The 27,764-nt window shown below is 27.6% G+C and overlaps 2 protein-coding genes across 4 annotated transcripts in view; both read left to right on the top strand.

Annotated features, from left to right (window-relative positions):
• Positions 1-20,159, top strand: part of LOC107436175 (lysosomal enzyme receptor protein) — a 48,360-nt gene extending 28,201 nt beyond the window's left edge. The window contains exons 11-17 of one of the 2 annotated variants that reach the window (XM_043052778.2): positions 576-763; positions 3,356-3,465; positions 6,347-6,432; positions 6,733-6,909; positions 9,413-9,482; positions 14,514-14,555; positions 15,919-20,159. In XM_043052778.2, coding sequence (XP_042908712.1) covers positions 576-763; positions 3,356-3,465; positions 6,347-6,432; positions 6,733-6,909; positions 9,413-9,482; positions 14,514-14,549 — 667 coding nt within the window. In that variant the 3' untranslated portion in view covers positions 14,550-14,555; positions 15,919-20,159. The remainder of the gene's footprint in view (positions 1-575; positions 764-3,355; positions 3,466-6,346; positions 6,433-6,732; positions 6,910-9,412; positions 9,483-14,513; positions 14,556-15,918) is intronic. The other variant, XM_043052776.2, reaches the window with a different exon arrangement.
• A 7,110-nt stretch (positions 20,160-27,269) lies between these two features.
• The window catches only part of LOC107436176 (uncharacterized), a 54,113-nt gene continuing 53,618 nt past the window's right edge, over positions 27,270-27,764 (top strand). Inside the window, exon 1 of one of the 2 annotated variants that reach the window (XM_071185063.1) lies at positions 27,270-27,597. In XM_071185063.1, the coding sequence (XP_071041164.1) occupies positions 27,456-27,597 (142 nt within the window). In that variant the 5' untranslated portion in view covers positions 27,270-27,455. The remainder of the gene's footprint in view (positions 27,598-27,764) is intronic. The other variant, XM_043052774.2, reaches the window with a different exon arrangement.

The raw sequence follows: 27,764 nt of genomic DNA, 5'->3' as shown, positions 1-27,764 counted from the left end.
TTCAAATAACCAATGTCGCGATTCAGATTCACACGATTTTAAAACCCAATATTGCGTTTTTTATTTTCACACTCTCAAAATACAATATCGTGATTCCTGTAAGAATTACATTTTTTTCTTAGATTAGTTACTATGGAAGTAAGATATTCTTTATCGATAGGTAATTTAACTATAAATTGATATCTTGTTATTGAGTTTTTGCTCATAAAATTTTCTGGATTATTTACTTCGTGTCACAATCATCCCTGCAATTGTATGATTAAATATTAAAATTAGTCCGGATCTTAACTAATACCCAATGTAACAAACTGGTTGCCCAATTACAATGCACAATTTTTTTTTAAAGTGAAAATAACTTATGCTACTTTTTTATTGTAAATGTTAAAAAGTCGTAATTCATTATAAAAAATTAATATAATATCAATTTCATATGTAAGAATTTTAAGTCAAATTTTAAAGTTTATATTGTTAACTGCATATGAGAATTGGTTTTTAAACATTTAATAATTCAGTAACATTAGAGTTAAGCATGCCTATTCATTGGTTTTTATTCTTTTAATTTCTTTATTTTTTAGAAAATTTTCGACAAACGGTACATCAAATACAGATCAGTATGTTTATATAATTAATTTGAGTGGTGTCTACCAAAATTCTACATATTCTGACAACCCATGCGCAAATGCTGCTATTTGTCAAACAAAGCATGGATCAGATTTCCATAGGGATATTGGAAGCATTGACAGCAGAACTTTTATAATTAGAGGTATTAAATTGTTTTTGCTATTTATTAATAAGCAATTTTTTTAAGCATCTTTTTTCAAAAATATTATATAGATAAGTTGGAATTCAAGTTTTGCGTTGCATAGTAATTTTTGTTATTAATTTTGTGCATAATTATATGTTATTATTATTTTGCCATAGTAGAGCAGTAGTTCCCAAAAAGAGAGAGAGATTATTTTTCACTATAACCTGTCTCTTTTTTAGAGCTTGTAATTATATTTATATCATTCAAAAATTCATTATTTTATAATTATTTCAGAAAAAAATTTTTTTTTTAAAAACCCTACAATTAATTGAATAAATTACAAAAAAGATATGCATTTATAAAAAATTGTATTAGTTTTTCTGATGAAACTTTTCAATTCAAAATAAAATAACCCACTTCAAGAATAAAAAAAGTCTGATAATTTTTTTTCCCCACAAACTATCAATTTATTTAATTCATTTTCAGTTGCATTGCTATTACCAGTGAATTCAATTGTGTGATATAAAACATAATTTTAAAACTTTTAATTGCTTAACCAATTAAAAATTAGTGTCAAGGTTTCGCTAATCGAGGCTGGATCATATATGGTTCCATAGTATTTTTTAAAAAAATGGAACCTCTGTAATAAAGAACATTCATTAATATGTATGTAACAAATATTCGATCTTTCATTTATTATTTGGCCCTTCTACCAAATATTCGGCAAAGTATTATTTCGGGGGGAAAATTTCAATAGATTTTTTTGGGGGGAAATTTCAATATATTTGAAAAATAATAAATCTGGAATCGTATTTTTTACTATAAATTAGAAATAGTTTTTAGACATATTTGTTAAGTAACTTGTTAATTTATGTTTGGAAGGACACATAAAAGAGCGAAATTTGACGAATTGAAATAAGAATACTTTTTACTGAACCCTAAGTTTTGTAATTCTGATTTTTTTTGTTTTTTGTCATATTTAGGCAAGTCAATTTCTTCATTTTTTCTACACTTAATGTTGTAATGATTGAAAACTTATTTTTTGCTTCTATTTTGACTAAAGCAAAGCATATTAAAGAGAGTTTCTGATAGACTTAATTGTTTTACTGACTCTTTTTTTTCTTTCTTTTTCTTCTGCAGAATGACAAATAACTAGTAACATAGAAAACTGAGATTCTTAAAATTAAAGTTACATTTCAGAACTAAGAACAATATTTTTTCTGTTTTTCTTTTGGTTTTTTTATTATTAGTTTTCCTTTTTATCAGCATTTTTATTATAACAGCATTTTTAAAGAGCGTTTTTGATGAACATTACTATTTTATGTTCACTTTTTTGTGAAAATTCGGCAATGAGAGAAATCTAAATTTTGAATTTATCATTAAATCTCTTGCTTAAAAATTGAAGGACTATATATATATGGATTATCCTATCTAGATTTTTCTTTTTCAAACGTTTTTATGAACGTTTCTACTAGACTTTAGTCTTCAATTTTTCTTGAAAATTAATTTTCAAAATTGTATAATGTTTTCTGGATATCTTTTTTTTCTTTTGGAAAATATTATTCTTAGAATTTGTTTTGTTTTTTGAATTAGGAGGATTTTTTTTCAACTTTACAGCTTTATTTTTTTTTTATCTTTAATATTTCTAATTACTTTTTTGTCTTAAATATTTCTATTAAAGATCTTTTTCCTTTACCCCATACCAATAATACAGCTACATGTTGATTATTTTTCAATAATACCTATATTTGGTATTTGAACAAATCACAATTTGTTACATCCCTATAATAGAGTATGTTTTGCCTGTGGCCTTTTACTATTGTTACATTTTTCAGAGAATGCTGAGAAACTCACAAAAGGAAAAAGCAATCAGAAAGGCAAAAGAAAAAAAACTAGTCATGAATTATATTGTTGATAAGAGTTACGGAATTTTTTTTCCATTATTTCCAAACTAAGTGGAATATTCATGTACATTTTAATAAAAAAAAATTTTAAAATAAATAGTATTTTATGAGGACAACTTATGAAATTGACATTTTTAAAAACTTACTATTAAAAAAATCAAAATCCTGAGTACTGTAACAAGCAAAAAGTACTCGAAAGAGTGACTTACATCAAAGTATAATCAGTGTCTGAAATATTGTTTACAGGTGTCCACAGAACAGGGAAAAGACAGATTTTAATGATCTGGAAATTTCAAGGAATTTAATTAAAATACCCAAAAAGTCCCTGAAAACGAGATATCCATTTTAGTTATTTATTTATTTATTTTTTTTTCAAAAAAAAAAATGAATTGGCCTTATCTAAAAAATTTTATCTTCATCTTTAAAAGCAAGTATAAGTGTTTTGTAATACATTCTATCTCTTTGAATAGCCATGACTAAAAATTCAGTAAAAATAAATGCATGCCACCGGTTACATAAATCTGGGAAATATGACACACAAAAGCAGTCAGAGAATTTTCTGTTGGGACAGTTTGTGCTCAAGTCTCCATGATAGTTATTGTAGTCCGTTTATATATCTATCTTTCAAGTACTTCTATAAAACTGGAAACTTTTTGAGTAAACTTAATATTTTTGCTCATTTAAATAATGTTTGTACACTCTGTAGGCAATGAATTGCATCTTCAATTCACATCTCATACAAGACCATGTGGAAAGAATCATTTAAAAAATGTGACTACAATCATCAATATGCAGTGTTCTTCATATGCTGGACAAGTATGTTATTTAGTTTTTTATGCATTTATGAATGCACTTATGCAGATGCAAGGATGTAATATAATGCTCGTAATGCTTATTTTTTTTTTTTTTTTGNTTTTTTTTTTTTTTTTTTTTTTTTTTTTCTTTTTTTTTTTTTTTTTTTTTTTTTTTTTTTTGTAATGGAATAATTTGGTGTCCCCTGGTACATAACTGATTTTTTGCTATGATTTTTTAGGTGCTTTTGACACCTAGCGTGTAAGCAAAGTTTTTTAACTCGCACCAGAAGCTAACAGTCTTTTACCAAGCAATTAGTTTATTGCAAAACATGACTGTCTTTTTTACATAATTAATTCAGTTTTTATATTGAATTGAAATTGTACCAATAATATTTTTTTAGTTGGAATAACTTTTATTTATTTGCTCAATTTCTTTATTTTTTAAAGTTGCTTAATTGGATGGTGAAAATTTCACCCATGAAGGAAGGAATTCAGCTTCTGCGATAGCGCTTCCTATTTTCACATGACTTCCAGTTTGCCGGCGCCAAAGCAAACATTAAAAGAAAGTTGCGCGTGTAAAACAGAAATAGCAGTGGATTTGCCGTGAAAATATTTAATTGCTCATTCGATTTATCTCGTCGGCTTTTACCATTATTATGGCTGACCAAAAACAATACAAACAAGCATTTAAGTAAACTTATTCTCTTGAATTTCAATTTATTTCAAGATGCAATCTTGAAGTATATGATATACATTGCAACATGTGCAAAAATGACTTCAGCATCGCACATGGTGGTAAGACTTATATAGTCAGACACATTAAAATCAACAAAACCCTAGAAGTACAAAGAATGTTTTGATTCAAGAAAGAATATAGTTTCTTTTTTCAAATGAGTATTAATGAGGAAGCCATTAAAAAATAAACAAATGCTGGATGTCTCTTTGCAGCATTTTTAGTAGAGCATAATTTACCAATCTGTGCAGCCAATCATGCTTTGAACTTTTTAAAAAGATATTTCCCGATTCTAATGAATCAAAGAATTTTATTTTGTATTTTATAACCGTCATTGAACAGGCGACCCAATTTTTGGGTTTATGACTACTAATGTTCAACTATGTTACCTTGTAATTTTGAAACTAATCATAAAGACAAGAGAACTCCTGGATCAAGTATTGGGAGAAATTTGCCTTCATTTAGGATTTTTTGTATGGAACTAACCTGCATTTGCATTACATGGAGAGGAAGATCATGAGAACCTCCCACATCTAATGTAATGATCAGTGTCAAAAATGGTGAACAAAAAGGTTTGAATGATGTGCAAAATGAATTATTATTGGATGCCTTTGTCATCTTCTATTTTAGGTGCATAAAATTCTTTTTTAGTTATGAATTTCTCTTTTGACAGGCAATAATTGATATATTTTACTATCTGGAATTTAGTTCTTAGAGAAAAGAAAAATTTATTATTTCAACAAAAGAAGAAAAACTGGTTAAGTGGCAAATAAAAATGATTTTGTAAGATAGGGGTGCACAGCCTGCAGCCCGCGGGCCAAATGCGGCCCATCGACTGTCGATGTGTGGCCCTCGGGAACTTCTGAACGCAAACAAAAAAAATACTTTTAGNTTAGGTGCATAAAATTCTTTTTTAGTTATGAATTTCTCTTTTGACAGGCAATAATTGATATATTTTACTATCTGGAATTTAGTTCTTAGAGAAAAGAAAAATTTATTATTTCAACAAAAAAAAGAAAGAAGAAAAACTGGTAAAGTGGCAAATAAAAATGATTTTGTAAAATAGGGGTGCACAGCCTGCAGCCCGCGGGCCAAATGCGGCCCATCAACTGTCGATGTGTGGTCCTCGGGAACTTCTGAACGCAAACAAAAAAATACTTTTAGTTTGTTTTTTGTTTAAACAATATAAATTTTTTTTAAATTAAAATAATTAATTCAAATTTATATTACTCTAAAATCCCTATATTTTTTGCACTTTCATTCTGTATGCTTTTTTTTGGTTAGAATTTATATCCCCCCTAATATTTATTTATATCAATATATTTTTGATAAATTAATTATTGTGAAAAATTTCAAAAGTTTTTTCGCTAACATGACTAAATATGCTTGCGGCCCTTCATTAATCTACCTGCTGTGCAAGTGGCCCTTCACTCAAAAAGGTTGTGCACCCCTATTGTAAAAAGAGAAATTTTTTTTTATCTTCAAATATTAATAAGATATTTTGCTCGTTTCTGTTATTTACAACACAAGACCTCAAAAGAGTAAATGTGTGGTTAAAAAAAAATCAGGACCCAGTTCCGCTCATCCATGTCTGATAAGTCACTAGAAAAATCATTAATAATTAAGTCTGAAGAAATAGCTATTGCTGTGAAAGATACTTTTTAAAAGAATTTTTGATAAATGCAAAACGTGTTACTAAAGCATCTTTGCAAAATTAATTCTAATAAGTTCATATATAATATTGCATACTATATATTAAATGTTATGTTGAAATTAAACTAAATACTGTTTTCATGAGACTTGAAATATTATAAGTTTCCATGTAATGAAGAATTAATGAATGAACATAATTGTGCCATCAAGTAGCTAGTAAAAAAATCTTTCTTTTCTTGCTTTAAAGAAAGGTGAGTTAATTCTTTTTTTTATGTTCATTATATTATAGTTGATTTTTGGATAATTGAAATCTGCTTTTTTTTACGAATTTGTTATCATGGAATCGAAATCTTCTTTTTTTTTTCTGTATCTTCTGCATTTTTTTTTTTTGATAATTAGATGTTGGCAGCCATGAAATTTCTATACTTTAGTTTTCTTATTTCTTTTGAATTTTCTTATTTTTGCTTTTGTATTTTTCTTTTATATATATCTTTTAATTTTAAATATTTATTTACAGGGTAATCCCACTTTCTTGTATGAATCTGGTAATTGTGATTATATTTTTGAATGGCAAACAGATGCTGCCTGTCCTAAATTTGAAAAGTAATATTTTGGTTTTCTTTCATTTGTTTTATTTATTACAGATTAATTTTCTTTTTAATTACATTCTGAAATGTTCAATGGTTTCTTTTTACTCTTAATATTTTTTAATTAAGATTTTTACTTAAAGTTTTTTGATGAATGATTGATTTTAACTTTTATTTACATATGAAATTTTTTTGGAAAAAGTAAATCAACAAATTAATTTCGAAATCGTTATATATTTGTCTTAGTAGGGTTAACTTTTATTTTTGTTAAAAGTTATGTTCAATTTGCGTAATCTGATTTCTTACCTTCTTATAGAGATGAACCTGATAATAAAGGTGGAGATCCCTCTAAAATGATTTATCCCAGTCCTAATTATCCATACCAGGAACCAATTCCACAATCTAGTCATGTTGCAGAGATAACAGTTGGTGTGTTATTTGCCATTCTGGTGTTGATGGTTGTCGTCTTTTTTGTTGTGAAACCAGAAAGGAGGTTAGTCATATTGTATTTCCATAATTACTACTTACTCATTAGAACCATCTTGATTCTTAATTCCATCTTCAGAAGTAATTAACAATTAAACCTTTTTTAAACATTGATCATTTAATCATTTGCTTTTCATTAAAATGCATTAATCTTGCCACATAGCTACCACTACAATTCTTCAATTTCGATTCACTAGTGTATAAGACATGTTAACTCGACCATGTTAACTTAGATAAATAAGCATTTACATTGTCGGTAACCTATCTCCACATTGGTAATTTTCGAATGTAATCTGAACACGACTACCTCAACAGAAACGCCCACTTCGGTGTGAGCTCACATACTTTGATGGATGGAACTTTGTGAACAGTTGACTTGCTAATTGTGACTGAGACATTGCCCTCCTCACTCTCAATCTCACACAACGGGTGCCTGTACACACTCTACTGCTAATAGCTACATAGGAGAGACCACAGACACAACCGTGATCTTAATACAGCTTTCATCACCAGCACTCAAAAACCAGTTATCTTAATACATCTCTCCTGGCATCTCACAAAACAGCAATGAATCAACTAGTGACATCTCAGATAAAATTCTGGTGGGAGAGTATTGCAGCGTTCCTACCGCTGCAATTCTTCAATTCCAATTCACTAGTGTATAAGATATGTTAACTCAACCCTATCAGGCGGTACCTTTAGATAGATGACGATTGTCATTGCTGGTAACCTAGCCCCATAACCTCTTCAGGGAAAAACTTTCTGTTTAACCTCCATTGGTAATATTTAAAGTTTAGGTCAACTTGGAAAAAAATGCTTTCAAAATATGAAAATGGAAACAATTTATTGCAATGGATTAATTTTAAATAATCCTGCCATGATTTGCTTTAATATTGACTAAATTTTTTCAATGCTAAAAAACTTCATGGTTTACTCTAGGTTTGCTTAAACTCACTTTTCTCTAAATTTTAAAATACCAATGGAGGAAAAACAGGATGTTTTGTGAAAAATTTCTCTCATGTGTCCTCCTAGTTAAATGTAACAACAATTAAACATGAAATAAGCAAACAAATATTACTCAGTTTGTTTTAGTGGTTCTTGTTTTGAGTTTTCGAAACTTGTTTGCTTTCCTACCTTAATTTCTGAAACTAATTAAGATTCTCTATGTACAAAGAACCTAAAAAATTTTTTATTGTGTTTAGATTTATTGAAATTTGTTGCAATTTTCAATAGTTTTTAAAGTATTCAGTTTTCACTGTATTAACATAGTTTTCAAGACATTTGAAAAATAATTTTGTATTCTTCAATTAATAAATATTACTTAGTTACAACAAAATGTAGTATTGCTTAGAGGAATTTTGTAAAGCTGATCACATTTAAAATTGTTTTATGCTATTATAATTTGATATTATAAACAATTCCATTCTTTGTTTTAAAAGAAGAATAAAAAGAATTATAGATAATATTAAAAATATGATTTAAATGTCTCGTAAGCATATCCTTTTTTCTATCATGAATAAACTTATAAATTTTTAACATTTTTGGTACAAGCAAGTATATAAATAAGGAATTTGATTGTGTATGATTAAAATAAATTTCATGCAGAAATAATAATTCTTAAATTGAGAATTTCTTTTAAAGTTAATATTAAATGTAATGTGAATGCATCTCAAAAGAAACATGAAGAATTCAAGTAGTCTGTTTATTATTTTTTAAATCAAAAGTCTTTTAATTACAATTAATAATAATTAAAACTTTGTCTTATTCACAACTTGTAACTTTTTAAAAATAAAAAAAAATTGATTGTTAATAATATGATCATTTTTTTCTTCTTACAATGAAGCATATAAAATACAAACTTTTAAGTAGATAATTCCATCAATGTAGAAAATAATAAATCATTTAGAAAATTGCAAGTTCTATTGAAAAGAACAAGCCGATATTTCACAGAATTCTGCGTTAAAGGTTGTTGATTCAGAGACTTGTGTGAATTAAAAATTTTTGCGACTAAATTTTCTCAAAATAACTTTGGCAAATTCTTTTGACCTGACATTTATTGCTCCTTACCAGCAAAACCCCTTTTCTCCTAATTGAGTTCATGTTCATGAGTGATAGCAATATTTTTTTTTAAGCAACTTAGATATATTTAATATAATATTTTTTATTACAATAGGGGAATCTCTATACATGAATTTAAGTAACTCCTTTTATTAGACATAAAACTTTTTTTCTTTCTCCAATTAAATTTTATTTTTGTGTTTAATTTGAAAATGAAACATAAACTGTTTTAAAAATTTCAGATAATTCTTTTTCCAGCAATCGCATGTCTGAAAGAAAATTGTTGTAATCTACATAAGTTTTACTGGATATTTTTGTTTTACTGGATATTTTTTATTTACTTAACTTTGATTGTACTTTTAAGCTTCTTGTATATTGTAATGTATTTTACTATTTCATTAATGAAAAGTTATTTTGAAGTGGTATTTATTAAGACTTTTTTTCTCCCTCAGGTCCCGTGTCTACCACAGAGTTAGAGGCCTTTTTGGTGGTGTTAAGTTACCATATTTCCGTTACAAAAGGGTAAGATTTATTTTACACATTTATTTAAAGTTTTAAAAAAGGAGCGTTAATCAAATCAGTAGTAAAACTTATGTTTTCTTAGTTGAACAAAAGTTGTTTCTCATTCTTTTATTTCTTTTAGTAAGTATTTCCTAGCATATGATATATGCACTAAGCAATAGATACAGTGATGGTTATAAAACAAAAGCTTAATGAATAAAAAATAAAATCTTTATTTAACTGGCTATTAACAGCAGCCTATTGGTCAATTTTTTCATCGTGTATTTTTATGCAATATTTTACATTATAACATAAAAATTGACATATTTAAAAACGATAGATGAATATTAATTTTTCTAAAGTGTTAAAATTAAATTTATTTTACTTTCTGGGGAACACTTTATGTAATTTGTTAATGAGTAGTGTATTTTATAAAAATAGAAGGGATTTACTTTGTGAGAATGTTAACCAAATGTTTACTTATTCTTCAGATGCATTATTTGCATATTGCAAATAATGTTTTGTATTGTCAGCTGCTAATTTAGAATTTATTTTATTTTCAAACAGTTTACAACTTGTTTAATTTCATCAATAGAATTTATAAAGGTCTTTTTTTTATTTTCAGAAATCGCAAGTAAGTTTTCCGTTTTATAAATTTCAAACATAGTTTTGTTATTCTCATTAATTTAATTAAATACACAGTAGTTTATGATTATAAAACAGAATTTAAGTCATTTATGTTGTCATTTTTCATAATTTTTAATGTAAATTTTTTGTCAGGTGGAGAATAAATTTTACAAGTTAAAATTTTTTAAAATCATAATCTTTCTTTTTTGTTGTTGGGTACATAAAAAGTTTTTTTTTCTAATTGAAACACTTTATTGTACATATTATATTTTTTTTTTTGAAGCATTAAAAGAAAAAAACATGGTTTATCTAAAGATGGTAGAGTGCAACATCAGAAAGGGAACTAAATCTATTTTATCGATTAATATCGTTATTGTAGTATAATTGAATTAATTACTGCATATTTATTTTCCCTGGAAACACCCTTATTGGACGAAGTGTATTTATTACTTAATATAATTTAAAAAATTAGACCCTATGTTAAATCTTACTCATATATTAATTCAGGATCATTTTGAATTTTAAGTTTGCATGCAGTTTGGCTTTGTAGCTGAGGTGCATGAAATGGTGTAGTATGCTTTTTCTAAGCATCTGCATTTCACATTGCAGTTTTATTTCTATGCACATACTTATGCACTTAGCTATTTTTCATTAAGCTTTATCTGGTGATGTGTATGCCTCTATATTATTTTCCACAATTAGATGAAAATCACCGATTTTCTTCGATTTGCTCAAAAACTTTCTTTTCATTTGTACGGCAAATTTACGAAAAATGTTAATTCAGGTACCTATAGATTTTTATCTAATTTGTTGATATATTAAGATATATTTTTATCGAGTAGCATTTAAAAATAAAAGAGTGTTGATGAAACACATAGACTTATATAGATACAGGACTCTCAAATAAGTCTCCATTTATCCCTGAAATTCATTTTCACCCTTTTTAGTCTGTTTTGCTATTCCCCCCTCCCACAGGTAATTTATTTTAAGGAAAATCTTTTTTTAGACTTAAAATTACTAGATAAATGAAGAAGAAAGAATCATGATTTAATAAGATCTACTTAACAAAAGAATTAAAGTCATCACATGGCTGCTTGCATAACATTATTCACGCAGAAAAGTTTCTAGATCACAGGACACAATTTTAAGCTATTATGTTTATTTTGGCTTATATTGAAACATTTAACCCCTTACCTGCTGAGTAAAATGTATGTGATTCACTCCCCAGTGCCACCGTTTTTCGCTCAAGTCCGCTTTGTTATGCGGTGTTTTGGTGTGAGAAAAAAGATGCACGCGTTGCAATTTAAAAACAGTTTACTTTCACAAGAGAAAAAAAAGGAAAAAGAGAAAATACAAAACTTAAATTAAAGAATAAAAATACAATATAAAAGATGTTAAAACTTAGCTGTTGTATGATAAATCCTGAAACCTGGTTGGACACATAAACCAACATCACATTCATTGCACTGATAGAGGGATTCTCGACGAATATACCCGGGAAACGAAAGCGAAAAAAGAATAAACCCGATCTTACTCAAATAGAAACACACAAGCAATAAATATTATGATATAACTTTTCAAATACATCCCTTTCCCATTCCCCCGAAATTTGTAATACATTCATTGCAAACACTTTCAATGACAAACATTGGCAAACACTTTCAAATTAATTTTACTGCATTCAGAAGGCGTGGGTGTAGTTCTATTTATAGCAAGTCAATGCAAAGCATCTTACTTCAGGAAAGCGTATATATATGCCTGCGGCAGTTAACGCATCGTCTGGCCGAGACGTAAATATACGCCCGCGGCAGTTAAGGGGTTAATTATATATATTTTTTTATACAAATGTTTTGCTATATTGAAATGAACTGGACAAGCACTTTCCCTTATATTTTTATCTAAAAGAAAATATTTCAGAATTATATTCCTTTTGTCTTTTTGAAAAGGATGTTACTTTTTTATTCATTTATTTTTTCAAAAATATTTTTAAATTTGTACATATTTAATTTGAAATAAAAATTCATAATTTTCATCAAAAGTCAGGATGCATAGCCTTTTTAAAAAGTGCTTAAAGGTGCTTATTTTATTCGGGGTTTGTAAAAAGTGCTTAATTTTTTTATCTTTTTAAAAAGAGATATTTTCTTTGCCTTATTGATTGTCATTTTAAATTACAAAAGCGCAAAGGTTTTCACAATTTTCTCTGCAATGTTTATCAGAAAGTAGTTATTTTATCATGATTATCTAAAGTTTTCGAAAATGTTTTTGAATTTTTATTTATTTTATGTTTATAAATTAAGAACTTTAAACGATAGAAATATTTTTTTATTATTGTACAGATCCTAATTATGATTTTTTTTTTTTTTTGGAAAGTGAACAAAAATATATTTTGAGTGCTTAAAAAGTACTTAAAAGGTGCTTATTTTTTGTTGAAAAATCTGGCTACGCACCCTGTTAAAGATTTAAAAAAAATTGCTAAAAAGCACTTAAATTTGCAATACATTAGGACCATTTTAAATTCAGATTTGTTCTTATCAGTATGTGAAATTTTAAATCTGAGATATTTCTTTTAGTGAGCGGTAGATCAGCCGACATATTTTTTTTTCATAAACTAATAATCAAATTATAATTTTATCTTATTTTATCAAAATTCTTGTGAATTTTTTTTACACACCTTTGTAATTTCCAATCCTTATTGGATTTGCATGGCAAAATAAAATGTAACTTAAAGGAAAGAGAGAGAGAAAAAAGAATTAGCATTAATGGCATTTAAAATTGTAATAACTCTCACACAAATTGAATTTAAAAAAAAAAAAAAACCTCTGTGTAAACTCATAAACAAATTAGGCCCTTTCAGCTTGCTAAGTTTTAATTTTGTAGTTGTATTCCTGTAGTCTGTAGAGCAGCCAGTGTAGTATTTTTTTCCCTGTAAATTTAAAAGTTAGTACATTATTGAATTAATTATTAGTTAACTGAATTATTAGCAATTAATTGAATGTAAATTTTTTTTATTCCATCGTAGTCCCTGTACTTTTTTCTACACATCTTAGTAATTTCAAGTTTCTGTGTCTTTTAGTTATTGTGTTGTAAACTAAAATGTAATTTTAAGTTGATCACCCTAAACAGCGATTGCTGCGCTTACATCTTTTTAATTCAGAGATATTGTACTAAGGTAGAACTTATTGCACACGTTTGTAGTTATCAGATGATCAAAAACTAAACCTTGACAAATAAGCATTTTTTATTTAATATATTGTCAATTTTTTAAAATATCTTGTGTCTAATAGAAGCTATATTAATAATTGCTATTGAAAGTTAAATTATAGAATCAACAATCGGCAAATGTCTCCATTCTTTAGCTAAGTTTCAAATTAATCATTCTACATCAGAGCTGTCAACCTAAGTTTGTTTTAGAAAATTCAAAAAATAGTAATAATAATAATTAAAAATAAAAACATGTTTTTGTTTATAGACGAACAATAAAGTTCCTTGGAACTATATATTGTAAAGTATTTGTTTTATAGAAAATTATGCATTCTTTTTTATTGTTTTGCATAAATGTTTTAATCTCCAGTCGAGTACCCATAACTGATCATATAATAAATCTGAACTTTGCTGGATACTAAGAGCCGCCTGAGTAATATATTAAACTTTTACCATGTACTGGGACTGGGTACTTCCTTAAAAAGATACTCTGTTAAAACATTCTAAAGCCCTACAAAAAATGCTAAAAATTAAAATTCATATATTAATGAAAAATGTCTAAAATAGAGTTAACTAAGGTTATCCAATTACCATTAACCATTTGAATTTTTTTTTTTTTAAGAAAGAATGAAAAAATATACTTGTTTGCATTCATGAATTAGTTATTTCTAAAGGCCTGGTTTCTTAGGACAGGACGCCGTCAGCTGGAAATCAGCGTTANCTTTTTTTTTTTTTTTTTTTTAAAAAAAAAGAATGAAAAAATGTACTTGTTTGCATTCATGAATTATTTATTTCTAAGTGAAAATGACATTTTCTGCCATTATTAAAAGTTTGAATCTTAGAAGATTAAAAATTACATTGCAATTTAATAAACTTTTTAACTCCATTTGTTTTGATCAGTTAGTTAAAGAATTAAATTTAAAATTAATCAGAGTTAGAAAGTATTTAAAACTTTTGGCTCTCTTTAATTAGTACGTTTATATTTTAAAATTTTGCGCTATGAGTTTGCAAAACGATTATAAAATTTCTTACTTTAGTTATGTAGTTTTTTAGTTATAGCAACAGTCTGCAGACTGATCATTTGAAGGTTGTGCATCATTTTTGATTATTTAAAAGCTGGTCCAATTACTGTTTTACATTTATTAGCTAAACTTACCTCCCCTATTGTTCTCATCTGCAAAACTGAAAATATTTTTATTTAGTGTATTTTGTAACTTTTTCCAGGGTGATATACTCACAGAGTTGCAATCTGACTTCTAAAATAAGGTAGATTTTTTTTTTCCATTTGTTTTGCTATTTGGTGAATGGAATGGCAAACATTCAATTAGAATTGGGCTGTAACCCTCTGCATTTGTAGGAGCATGATCATACCTGTTGCTTATTGCATGTTATCTGAATGAAACTAACTTCTTATTGAATTGTTTTCTCCTTGGCTTCCTTCTTTGCTTACTTTTTAGTTATAACGATAAATTTTACTGCTTAGTAATTTAAGTTGTGTTACTAAATTTAGCATTTATGAATTTTAACTGATTGTACTATAAAAATTTTTCCGGGTGCTTGTTTATTTTGAAATTGGTGATGCAGTTTTTTATTTTTTTAAATTGTGTTAAATATTAACTGTGTTATTCTGTGATTAATTTTCTTATTAATTAATTATTATAAAATACAGGGTATCTGCACACCTAGAAAGTCATGAAATGTCATGATTTTAACTTTTTTTTTTTTAAAAAAAATCATAGAAAGTCATGGGTTTTAGGTTGCCTAAAAATCTAAATTTTAAAATGGAATTCACGCCTCCCCCAATTTCATGGTGTTCCGAATATCTGAGTTTGTAATAAAATCCCCACTCACAGTCATATTTATTAAAATATATATTTTTTTATCGTGTTCTTTAATAATTATAGTGTTCTTTCAAAAAAATGAAAGAAAAAACATCATTTCTAGATCTAGTTAAAATAATCTTTTAAACTTTTGTGATTTCAGAATTTTTACTTATTTATTCTTTTTATTTTATCAATTTAAAATTCTAGCTGAAGCAAGCTAGTCATTGGTGAATTTTTTTTTAAATTTTGAATTGAGAACAGAAAAATCAGTATCTTAAGAATATAATTCTGAAGAAATAAAAAAGAAGAAAAACTTTTGCTTTCGTATTTTTTTCAGCTATTTTATTGCTTCAACTCTTTCATTACTCTGTTTTTTAAATTTAAAATCTATAAATATGAAGATGCAGAGTATAACAGTTTTGGTTATACCTATCATTTCAACTAATGTTATCATAATGCTTTTTTAAATTTATTGTTGTGTTTTTGTCAGAGAAAATAGTAACTTCGTTAAGTCATGAAAAATTCTTGGATTTGAAAACCTAAAATGTAGCAGATACCCTGAAAATATTGTTTGAGTTATTCCTGTTTCTATTTGAGTTATTCCTATTTCTTTGAGTTGTAGAATTTCTCTAGTATTTTCTGTAACTGTTATGTTTCCTGTTTTTTAATGTTATAACAAATTTAGTTTGAAAAAAAAATTATTATTGAAATTTTAAATTAAAGCTGAACCTGTTTTGTTCCTTTATACTTCTTTTCATTTATATGTTTACATACAATGTTGTTTAAAAACATTATTTATATTTCAGTTTCCCGGAGAAAGACTTGTTCTTGTTGATGCTGCTCAACCTTATAATTTTGACGATGACAAAGATGTTGAAATGTTATCTTAATTGTGGAAATGAGCTGTCTTTCAGTTATTTGATGAGTTTTAATCAACGCGTCGGGGTTGTTATACTTGTGATAAGATTTTATTTATTTTATTTATGAAGTTCTTTTCAAAACCCAGAACAATGAAAAAGAATACTTACCTCAGTCAAGGTTACACAAGTTAAATATTTAAAATATAAAAACGAACTTCAGCATTTGAACTAGCTTTTTAACTTAAGATGAAGTTTTACTTAGTCAAAGTTTTGCAAGTTTGTATTTTTAAAATATATAGTTAGAAAATATAACATTTTTTGCTTTCTGTTTTTGAGAGATAGAAAGCAGTTCCTATTTTTCACTTAAAAGACTTGGCATTTAAGCTCATTATGGGAAAAAGAATTTTCCACTCCTAATAAAATTTGTATTTGAAATATATTTTATGTGTTTCTGCAACAATTTCTGTTGAAATTGAAAATACTTTGCGTTTGTTGATTGCATTTTATTTTCACATTTTGCCTTTTTGTAATCTGGTTGAAGACTTTTAATGTGGCCGACATTTCCGGCTTAACTGACCAAAAATTTGAAGTGTGAAATTTTGTGTCTTAATTTTTTTTTGTGTTTATTTGTAGAATTTATAGTGCTGTTAAGTTATTGTAAAATATATTCTATTGTTTTCAGCAGTAAAACAATACCTTATGATTTCCAAATTAATTTTAGTTTAATTGTTATTCATTTAAATCTACTTTTAAAGTTTATTGTATGAGCTGTTGAAATTTGTACATATCTGTTTGTAATATGCTAGTGTTTAAAGTTATGGTGACATCACAGAGAGAAATACAATTCATATATGTAATATATTTTATTTATTGCATAATTTTTACAAAACCTATTTGTTCAGTTTTTTAGTGTTTTGAAAAATCAATACCAAAGGTTTCAAAAATATGCTAATTGAGTACTTAAGTTTTGAGATTTAGTTCTGTAAAAAATTTTTTCGATATAATGAAAATGTGTTATTGAATTAATAATAATCAATATTGATTCCATTTTATTTTTACTGAGCCATTATTCTGAAGGGAAAAAAATATTTTTCTTTCAATTTATTAAATTATAATTTTAGCTTCAAAAATGCCAAACTTTACCAATAAAAATTTTTTTAAACATTTTACTTGCTTTTAGTATAAAATTGAAGTGTATTATTTTTTTATTTTCAGTGTTTATTCACTTACTTAAAAAAAGAAAAAATTGAAACTGCCCTTTCACACTGAAATTGTATTAACAAGTTATATTTTACAGAAAAATGTACTGTTATTAAACCAAGCTGCTTACAGAAATGATGTCTGCAACAATTTTTAGTTTTGATTACAAATTTATTATGCACTTTTATAAGTGACAGAAATATAACTTGTTAGATTTTGTAACTTAATATTTTTGCAGAAATCTGAGGAAAAAAATGTTCTGCGGCTACTGGTCGGTATTTTTTGTTTATTGTAAATGTTTGCAAGCAGATGAAAATTTTACGTAAATATCTCTCCTTTATTTAAAGTCTCCATTTTTCAGTCCTAATTTGTCCGTTATTGCTATCATTAGAAAAAAATGGTTATATTATTAGTTTACCAGAATTATTTTACACATATGTGGTACTGTTTGTGAAAACTTTTGATAGTCATATTTCAAATCTTATTTTTAGGACCATCATAAATTGTAAAATATCTGTTACAATTTTCATGCTCTATTTTCTAAATAGATGATATTAGCAAATTAATGAAACATATCTCCCCAAAATTTACATTGTGATGTAACCATAATTTTATACTAGAGTCTGTTTAATGTTTTCCTTACATTCCATTTAATGCTTTTTGTGGATGTTAATTAAAATGTAAGAGTTTGTTGTTTAAAATGAATTATCAAATAGTATTATCTGTAAAGTTAAATGTTTATAGATATATGTTTACGTTGTGACATCACGCTTGTGCCTACACCCATTTTGTGATGCATATAAGTATAAGGCAAGCATTCATTTTTACGATTTCATAGTCAATATTACGGTTTTGTGGTAAAGCAATAAGAGTATGTTACGACACCCACCTTTCGCATTTTAATACTGGAACTACTTGTTGATGCCATCCATTAGCAATTTTTGTCACTAAATTCCAAATTTTCTGTATATGGTTTTTACAGCTCTCATATTAAACATACCCTTTGTTTTCGGGGGTTTTAATTGTGAAATAAGACTGTCCTCCGTTTGACACTATGTGCATTAGAAAGATTTGCCGCAATATGCATATGGTCCCTTTGTACATCTTTACTTTATAAATTGTCTTTGATATAAAATATCTGTTATAATGAATAAATATTTCGGTCCTTCCTTTTAACTCATTAGTTTTCCAGTATTAATTCATACCTTTTAGATGGCTATTTCAAAAAATAATCTATAGTTCAGTTTTAAGTTAAGATTTTGCTGTAGAAAAAATAAGAAAATGAGATCAAAATACATGCTTGCTGTCTACTTATGATACATAATTTAGACTCTTTGATGAACCCAGCTGTTTCCGCCATTCTTTGTTCCAGATTTTATTCTGGCAACGCTTAGAAATAGCCGTCACTATTGCAACAAAAACTCCAGAACATATAAAAGATAAAAAATTTTAATAAAAATGGATTAATTCGAAATATTTATGATACTATATGTGATGTTTTCCGTGAAATGAAGTTCCCCATTTATGAATGTTCATAATTATATTTAATTGCTAATTTTATGAAATAGATTAAAACGAGTTTAACATTTGTGTATATAATAGCTTTTATAAATGTATGAAAACTAATCAAAATTTAGGTAAATTTTAAAATATTTGTAATGTTTTTCAAATGCTTTTAATTTATTGCAGCTAATACAGGAAAATAGTGTAATTATTTTCATTTATTTTATTTGCATTTATTTGATAAATGTTTTAGACTTTTATTTACTTGAATTGGTCGGTTGTTTTGCATTTATGCAACTGTTTTTTTTCTTCTTTTTTTTTTCTAGTCTTATGTTCCTAGATTACATTTAAATTTATTAATTGTGGATTAAAATAGTTAAAAGCTGAAATCGCAAAAAAGGAAATTCAGAGGATCAAAAAATAAAAAACAAAAGTGACTTCTGATATTTACAATGTTTGTTGTAGTAACAGTCAATTTTGTCCTTAATTTTTATATTTTGGACAATCCCCACTTGTTATATTTAGACAGCAAGTGGCGATTACCCCTTTTGTCCTATAACTACGGTTTCAAATTCAAGTACTCTACAATTCATCGAGCTTAACACTTACAATTTTCATTTTTTTGCTCTTTCAGTTTTTAATATTTTTTATTTAATACAGTTTCTTAAAAGAGTATTTGACGGTGGCGAACCTAATTATATAAATTCTTGAGAATAAAAATTATCAGTTATAGTTAACATTTATCCTTATTTGCTCAAAGTAGAATATAAATTTCATTGTTTTTGATACAAACAAATCAAAATGTCATATCACTTAAGATTTATACTGTATTTTATTAATTCCTTATCCTGATAAATCATTTTCATTATGAAGTCTAATCTGTTTTAAAATATGTGAAGTTTGAATTTAGTGTGGTATGCAATAAATATTTTTAATGTAAATAATTTTTGTATCTTCATCGGATAGATATAAATAGTATTTAGATAATATCAAAATTATTTTTGATGTAAAATGTTCTCTCTGAAATTCTAATATGAATTTGCTGGTAACAATTCTCGATGGTGAACATGTAATTTAAATCATATTTAATAAATTATTTCTTTAGTTTATAGATGAAATAAAATCATTGTATTTAATGTAATTTATTTTAATAATATAAAAATAATAGATTTTTGATTAACATTAATCATGTGGCATTATTTTACACTTGCTAAATTATGAATTAAGTTGATGAACCACAGAAATTTAAAATTAAAAATGGTACACAACAATATGAAATTTGCTTAGCAATAAAGGTAAATAAGTTTTTGTTTCGTGCTATCTCATTCTTGCTTTTATCTTTTTAAAATAATTAATGTTCATTAATTTATTGATTTGATGAAATTGATTGGGTCTCTTATATTTTGTTGATGGAGTTTTACATGTTGTATTAATAATATGATTATGTACAGTTGTAATTACAAATAAATTTATTTTTCCCCTTAGTTCACATTGTTGTTATTGAAATCAAAGGCAAAAGATTTTACAAATAAAATTAAATCATTGTTTTATTACATGGAATTTGCATTTGCTACTAAAATGTTACCTTTTGTGGAAAGGTGACTAAAAATATAATCAAAAATTAATTTTAAAAAGTTGCACTGTTGAACTTATAATACATAGCTGCCAACTCTACTGGATTTTTCCAATTTCTCTGGTTCTGCTGGTTTAATTAAACTTCTTCTGATTTTTGTACATTTTAGAAGATTCTCTAAAATTGATTTAAGTTTCCTAAAAAAACCCCAATTGAAATAGAATGTTTGTACCGATTATTGTTTGCTTGAATATTTTAATAAATATTACTAATACACATAATGAAGCATTTACAGAAATCAGTTCAAAACTTTTTTGTCCTAAAATGTTCAGTTTACTTTTATTCAGAACTCTCTTTTTAAATTAAAAAAATCTTTTAACAATCTTTGATGAATTAAATGCCCTTTAATATTCTAAATTATGAGTAAACATAATGGATAACTTTTCAAGTATGTTTAACGTCAATCACAACTGGAAAATATATTGCAGTTTTTCTATTTTGATGACTATAAAATTTCCTATGTGTAAAATATTAATTTAATACATTATGCAACAATTATCATAAAATTTGTATTATTTCGTTAAATCTACTGGATTTTTTCCTGCCCATGTTGACAGCTATGATATTTTAAGATTTTCTATTCTTATAAATAAATCAGGCACTGGGCATAACTAATGGTAGTACCTTAATTATGTTGCACAATTATCTCTGAGGGTGATTTTAAGACATACCATCCTCTGCAGAGGGAATAGCTTACTTAGGAAAAAAGTGGCCTAATACCTGAGATTAATTGAAGAAATTTTTAAAAAAAATTATAAATAATTTCCTTGATGCTCGGAATACTTATGACATATAAGTTGCCTACTCTTGTTCATCATTAGAATGCTACTTGATTTTTTGAGTTGCAAATTTTTAGAAATACATATAGCAGTGGATTAATTTTGGAGCTTCCTTTGCAAATTTTAAAAAATACAGATAGCTGTGGGTGGAGCTTCCTTTGCAAATTTTCAAAAATACAGATAGCTATGGGTGGAGCTTCCTAGTTTATAATAATATTTTTTAAATTGTTTTATACCAGGTTGCAAAGCGTTTAAAAGTGTCTAAAGGTGCTTATCTGAGCCATTATTCTGAAGGGAAAAAANATGTTGACAGCTATGATATTTTAAGATTTTCTATTCTTATAAATAAATCAGGCACTGGGCATAACTAATGGTAGTACCTTAATTATGTTGCACAATTATCTCTGAGGGTGATTTTAAGACATACCATCCTCTGCAGAGGGAATAGCTTACTTAGGAAAAAAGTGGCCTAATACCTGAGATTAATTAAAGAAATTTTTAAAAAAAATTATAAATAATTTCCTTGATGCTCGGAATACTTATGGCATATAAGTTGCCTACTCTTGTTCATCATTAGAATGCTACTTGATTTGAGTTGCAAATTTTAAAAAATACATATAGCAGTGGATTAATTCTGGAGCTTCCTTTGCAGATTTTAAAAAATACAGATAGCTATGGGTGGAGCTTCCTTTGCAAATTTTCAAAAATAGAGATAGCTATGGGTGGAGCTTCCTAGTTTATAATAATATTTTGAAAATTGTTTTATACCCGGTTGCAAAGCGTTTAAATGTGTCTAAAGGTGCTTATTTTTGTATTTTTAAAGCCCTAAAGGTTCTTTTTTCATTGTTTGTTTTTAAAAAGTGCGTAATTTTCCCTTTTCCAAAATGAGATTTTTTTTTCTATTCCATTGTCAATTTTCGAAAGAATTACACAAAAAGCTTGGTTTGTACATTGTTCTACTCAACATTTTAACAATTCGTTCGACCACAACCTGTTTCGCGGTAACGTCGATCATTTTACATTATTGTTGAAATACCTGCGGGTTAGAATATGCGTATACTGGAGCTGTATTCGGTGGGAAGGATTCTTGTGTTCTCACTCCACTGCATTTTGCAGGAGATTCTCAATTTCAAGCTTCATTTTCCGCCCTCTGAAATCAAACCGAAAAATCTCTGCAATTTTTGCTGGTTACAGGGACCAAGTAAACATTGCCAATTTTCTTTTCTCGAAAAGCAAAAAATTTTTTTATTCTCTTGTTAATTTCATCGATGGTGAAGCACCATTGTCTTCATCACTGGCAAGCTAATGGCCTTCTCTCGCTCTTTTATTTATAGATCAATACCGGGATCATTCACTAATTACGTATTTTCATGTGGGTCCCCAGAGCAGTAAAGAATCTGAAAGCTTCATCTTCTCGAAATTTCCACCTCCCTTTTAATCATTTAATTTAATAAGGCTTAGAATTAATTGAGATTTTAATTCGTAAAATTTTTTACTAGAGGGGCCGCCCACCGATTGCATAAAATTCTTGTAAACTTTAATTGAACTTCACTGCTTTTTTTTTTTTTTTTTTACTTTTTATCATTGTATTATTACTTTTAAAACTAAGTCGTTTTATGAAAAAACTACATAATATTTACGGATAAGATTTTAAAAAAGTATGAAGTGAGGTTCTTTCACTATTTTAAATTGACAATAAATCATTTAGATTTCTCATTCCAAATTTTTTTTAATTCATCTCTTAATGATTTCATTTAAAAACAATTGAAATAAAAAAAATCAATTATATTAAATATTATGAGTGTAGGGAACCATATAATAATTTACTCCGTACAAATATATTAAGCTTCCGTACTCATTCTATTTACACATCAAAATTATTTACATTGTTTTAAGCATTTGATTAACGAAATACTGAAACAAGTAACAAAATTTATTAACGGCCGTTACTTCTGTAATATGTATTTATTAAAATTTTCTTAGTTTGCATAATTCTTTATATATTACCTTTATAAATTCGGTATGATCAATAATAGTAATCTTGTTAATGTTTTGTTGAATATGCTTTTATAAATAACATTTATTCAAATCTAAAAAAAGCACTCGATAAACTTATTAGATATTAGTTAAATTAATTATAATTTAAAATTAATTTTTTTGCATAATTATGCTAAGTGATTATTTTGAAAAATAGAATGATCCACTCAATATAGAATATATTTATAATTGTACATAAATTGTTTTAATGGTAGCTAATGTAATCAAGAAAAGAATTCTTTGCCAGAAACTAGATATTTTATCTTGCTCATGTAATGTCTTTAAAAATTATTTTGTTAACATATATATGAAGAACTTTTAACAATAGGAAGAAATTTTTTTTTATTAATTCACACATCCTAATTATATTTTTTTAAAGAGCCTAAAAATATTTTTTTAGTTCTTAAAAAGTACTTATTTTTTGTTGAAAATTTTGGCTTCGCACTCTGTCTTTGTTTCCCAGTTGTAAAGAATACCTTGCTATTGGGGTCTTTAATTTTTTACGATAGATATTTCTTTTGATGTTTAAATATGCATTTTAAGCAAGCTTTACCCTGACCCGCTCCCATTGGGAGCATCCAGGTAATACTGTTGACTGTCAATTGGGGCAATCCTCGAGTCAGTCGGTGGATCCAGCAGTGCATGGACACTAGGTTCCATGGCCCCGAGTCACTCCCGACAAAAAGCAACACAATGGACAATTACAGCATATCATAAATTTTTTTATTTTCATACCTAACTTATTGGAAATTCTCTCCTGAAACCGAAAATCTGATTGTTTTTTTCGGCAAATGTTAATTTATTTAGTTATTAAACATTTAAATTGCCCCAAAAGGCCTCCGTAAGTGATGCAATCAAAAACGATCCCTGATTGGTTATGACGTCAAATGTGCCGAAAGGGAACGTGCCGTCTCCATCCGCTAAGGCTATTTCAATGCTCTTTTAGTTTTGATATCACGTATATCGTATGAACATCCTTTGTAAATTATCAGTAAAAATTTTGTGAATTAAATTTACGGTTCTGAGAGTGTGTGCAAAATGAAAGAAAGATTTTAAAACTTCAAACGTTGTTATTTATCATTAAAATATCTGAAGAAATGATTATGNAACATTATAAAAATACGTTATATCAAATCCACATTTTTATTAAGCGATATTAAGGCGCAATTTTTTATACAGATAGCTTTAGACCATCTAAAATGGTTGGATTTAATTAGAAAATTTAAACGAAAGCAAGAACGTATTGGTTTTCACAGCACAGCTATTGTAAGTGAACGGCAGATGGACACGTGTGACGTCAGTTCGTGCATAATCACGTGACTCCCCGTTTCAGGCGAAAACGAAAGTAAGCGTTTTTTGATTGAAAATAACTAAATAAATAGTCTTCTTAGAAAAGTAATAAAATGTTTTCTGGGAGTTTTGAGGGATTCTGAATGCATTAAAATTAAAAAAAAATTTGACTGTAATTGTCCAGGGGGCAATCCTGAGACGGGTGCAGAGGTGCCAAGGTCAGCTGCAAACGACTCACAAGGAGTGTGGCACAGAGGGACAACTGCCACACCACGACCCATCGAGGCATCCTCTGACTGGAAGATTCTGAAACCATTTAGAACATTTATTGAAAAAATTACAATCGAAATAATGACCGACAACCTGTACAATATAGATCTTAACAAATATATATCTTAAATAATTATTATGTTATGGCCTAGTATGTAATTATTTAATTAACATTGTAAATTTGCTACAGGGGCAGGGGGAAATGGGCGCACGATGCGCCCACTTAAAGCTTGGGGGGGGATTTAGAATTTGCTCAAGAATACGCCCAAGAGCTTGGGGAGATGGGGGCCACTGACTGGGAACGTATTTAAAATGATACCTCGTGCTTTACTTCCGACTGTTTAACTTTTTGAAATTACTGTTAGTTTTGGTGTATAACTCGAATTTTCAAACCTCCAAAATTTGACAAAAATCAGGGGGTCGATTTGTACACCGGAAACAAAGGTGGAGATTCGTTGATCGTGAAATATCGATACTTTATAAATAATGTGGTAGATATGAATAACTGAGTATGAATTTAGTCCCTTCAAAACTATTTTTAATAATTTGTTTAAAATTTTACATTTTCTTCCTTTGTATTTGCTTCGCAAATAAAGTTTTTTTTAAATGGAAATGCTCTGAGTTGTGGTCCGAAAAAAATAAGAATAAAAGATAATTTATTCAAGAGTATTTCAAAAACGTAACACAGTGAACGTACCATAAATGAACGTACCGTTTTAAAACGTACGATAAAGCTATTAATTTAAAATGCCGGCTCCCACAAATACTTGTCTTTATCCTCACTCAAAGAATTCGAAATTCCACACTTTTCCAATTATTATGTATATATGTGTGTGTATATATTACAATTACATTATTTGAGGCCCAATGTATCATATCCAGAGCGAACAAAATAAAACATTTTTAACTTCAGAAAATTTTGTAGAATTGATAATTTATGTTTTTTTTTTTTTTTTTTTAAAGCTTTAAAATTATATTTGGTTTTTTCAGAGGGCACACGACATACCGAAAATTTATTTTCTTGTAGTCAAAAATATAGGCTTGAATTATACACATGACATACCCAGAGATGCTTGTACTCCGGAAAAATTCCGGATTTCAGGATCTTTCGCTAACCGGAAATCCAAGGTCTAGAAGTTTTCAAAAAAATCATCGATCACATTTATGTATAAGAATTCTCGTATATTTTATTTAAAAACATTAGAACTAGTATTTATACTTGACATCTCTTTCATTTGTAGATATTTTTTTCAGATAGAATAATAAATGTGATTAGAGATAAATGTAAACTTATGCATAATTATTAATTTAAATTAGGTTGCATATAATTTATTTAGAATTTCATGTTGGCAATATATCAATGATTTAAATTTATAAAGATATTAATTTTTTTAAATGAGTCATTTATGATTTTACTCAAGAAACTCTCAAGATGTTTGAGATGAGCTCACAATCACCCCTGCATACCGAATATTTGCTATGTTATAACTAAAAATAGATGGTCGACTTATGCACTAGAACATGCAGAAAATGTCCTGTCTCGTAATCAAAAATAGAGGACCGACTTATACAGATGACAGACCGAAAATTTCCGATCTCGTAACTAAAAATAGAGGGTCGACTTTTTCACTACGACCTACAGAAAATGTGCTATCTCGTAATCAAAAATATGGGCTTGAATTATACACACGACATACCGAACATTTGCTATCTCGTAACTAAAAATAGAGTATCGACTTATGCACTACTACATACATTAAAGTTTGCTATCTCGTAATCAAAAATAGAGGGTCAACTTATACACAAGCAGACCGAAATTTTTCTATCTCGTAACTAAAAATAGAGGGTCGACCTTTACACTACGACATACAGAAAATGTATTATCTCATAATCAAAAATAGAGGGTTGACAAATACATACCTCAAATTAGCTATTTCGTAATAAAAAATATATGCTCTATTTATACACACGACATACAGAAAATTTGCTGTTTCGTAATTAAAAATATAAGCTCTACTTATACACACGACATACAGAAAATTTGCTGTCTCGTAATCAAAAATATAGGCTTGACTTATACATCTTACATACAGAAAATGTGCTATCTCATAATCAAATTAAAAAGCTGACAAATACACACGACATACCGTAAATTTGCTATCTCGTAGATGAAAATATAGGCTCGACTTATACACATGACATACAGGAAACTTGCTGTCTCATAATCAAAATTATAGGCTCGACTTATACATTTTACATACAGAAAATGTGCTATCTCGTAATCAGAAATAGAGGTTTGAAAAATACACTCGAAATAGTATCGTAAATTTGCTATCTCGTAATTAAAAATATAGACTCGACTTATACACACGACATACAGAAAATTTGCTGCCTCGTAATCAAAAATAGAGGATCGACTTATACACAGTTATATACGGTCAATACTTATTTGAAGAATTCTTGCTATATAGTCTGTTTTTTCACTATTTTGTTATGTTTTGTTAGTAACCAATTATAAATAGAAAAAAAAATATGAAACGACGTCTACTTATTAGTTTTATATAGAACATTTCCAATCGAATGCCGGAGATAAATAAGAGATTAGCGAACGTCGACCAGATAAGATGGCATTGTTCGTACACTAACGTCATTTTTGGAGTAGTTCACCCCGTTGAAAATGAACTGTACATGTTGACAATATTACCTTTTTTAAACATTCAGTACAATAAATAAAAATGCATCCTTAGTTGGATTTGGAATAAAATTATATCATGCCAAACGTACCCTGCATCTCGTTTGTTTTCTTATTCGCAACCGTTCTCGTTATCTCAAATGGGAATCAGACAGAAGAAAACAACGTGAAATTATCAAATCGTAGTCGTCTTTTTTCATATGAAGAAATAAAGAATGAAGGTAAGTTCGTGTTTCCCAGGTTTTTGATTTGTTGATTGACATTGTTATTTTTGCATTGTATATTTTGCATTGTTAATATCGTGCCAAAATTTTGGTTTGTTCCTTTGTTTACTTAATTTTAATTAACACGCAGGGGGGGGGGTTAAAAGCAAGATTCTTTTGAAAAC

This window comes from Parasteatoda tepidariorum, chromosome 9, assembly GCF_043381705.1.
Source record: "Parasteatoda tepidariorum isolate YZ-2023 chromosome 9, CAS_Ptep_4.0, whole genome shotgun sequence".
Classification (NCBI taxonomy): Eukaryota; Metazoa; Arthropoda; class Arachnida; order Araneae; family Theridiidae; genus Parasteatoda; species Parasteatoda tepidariorum.
This window is presented reverse-complemented; position numbering and strand designations above follow the sequence as displayed.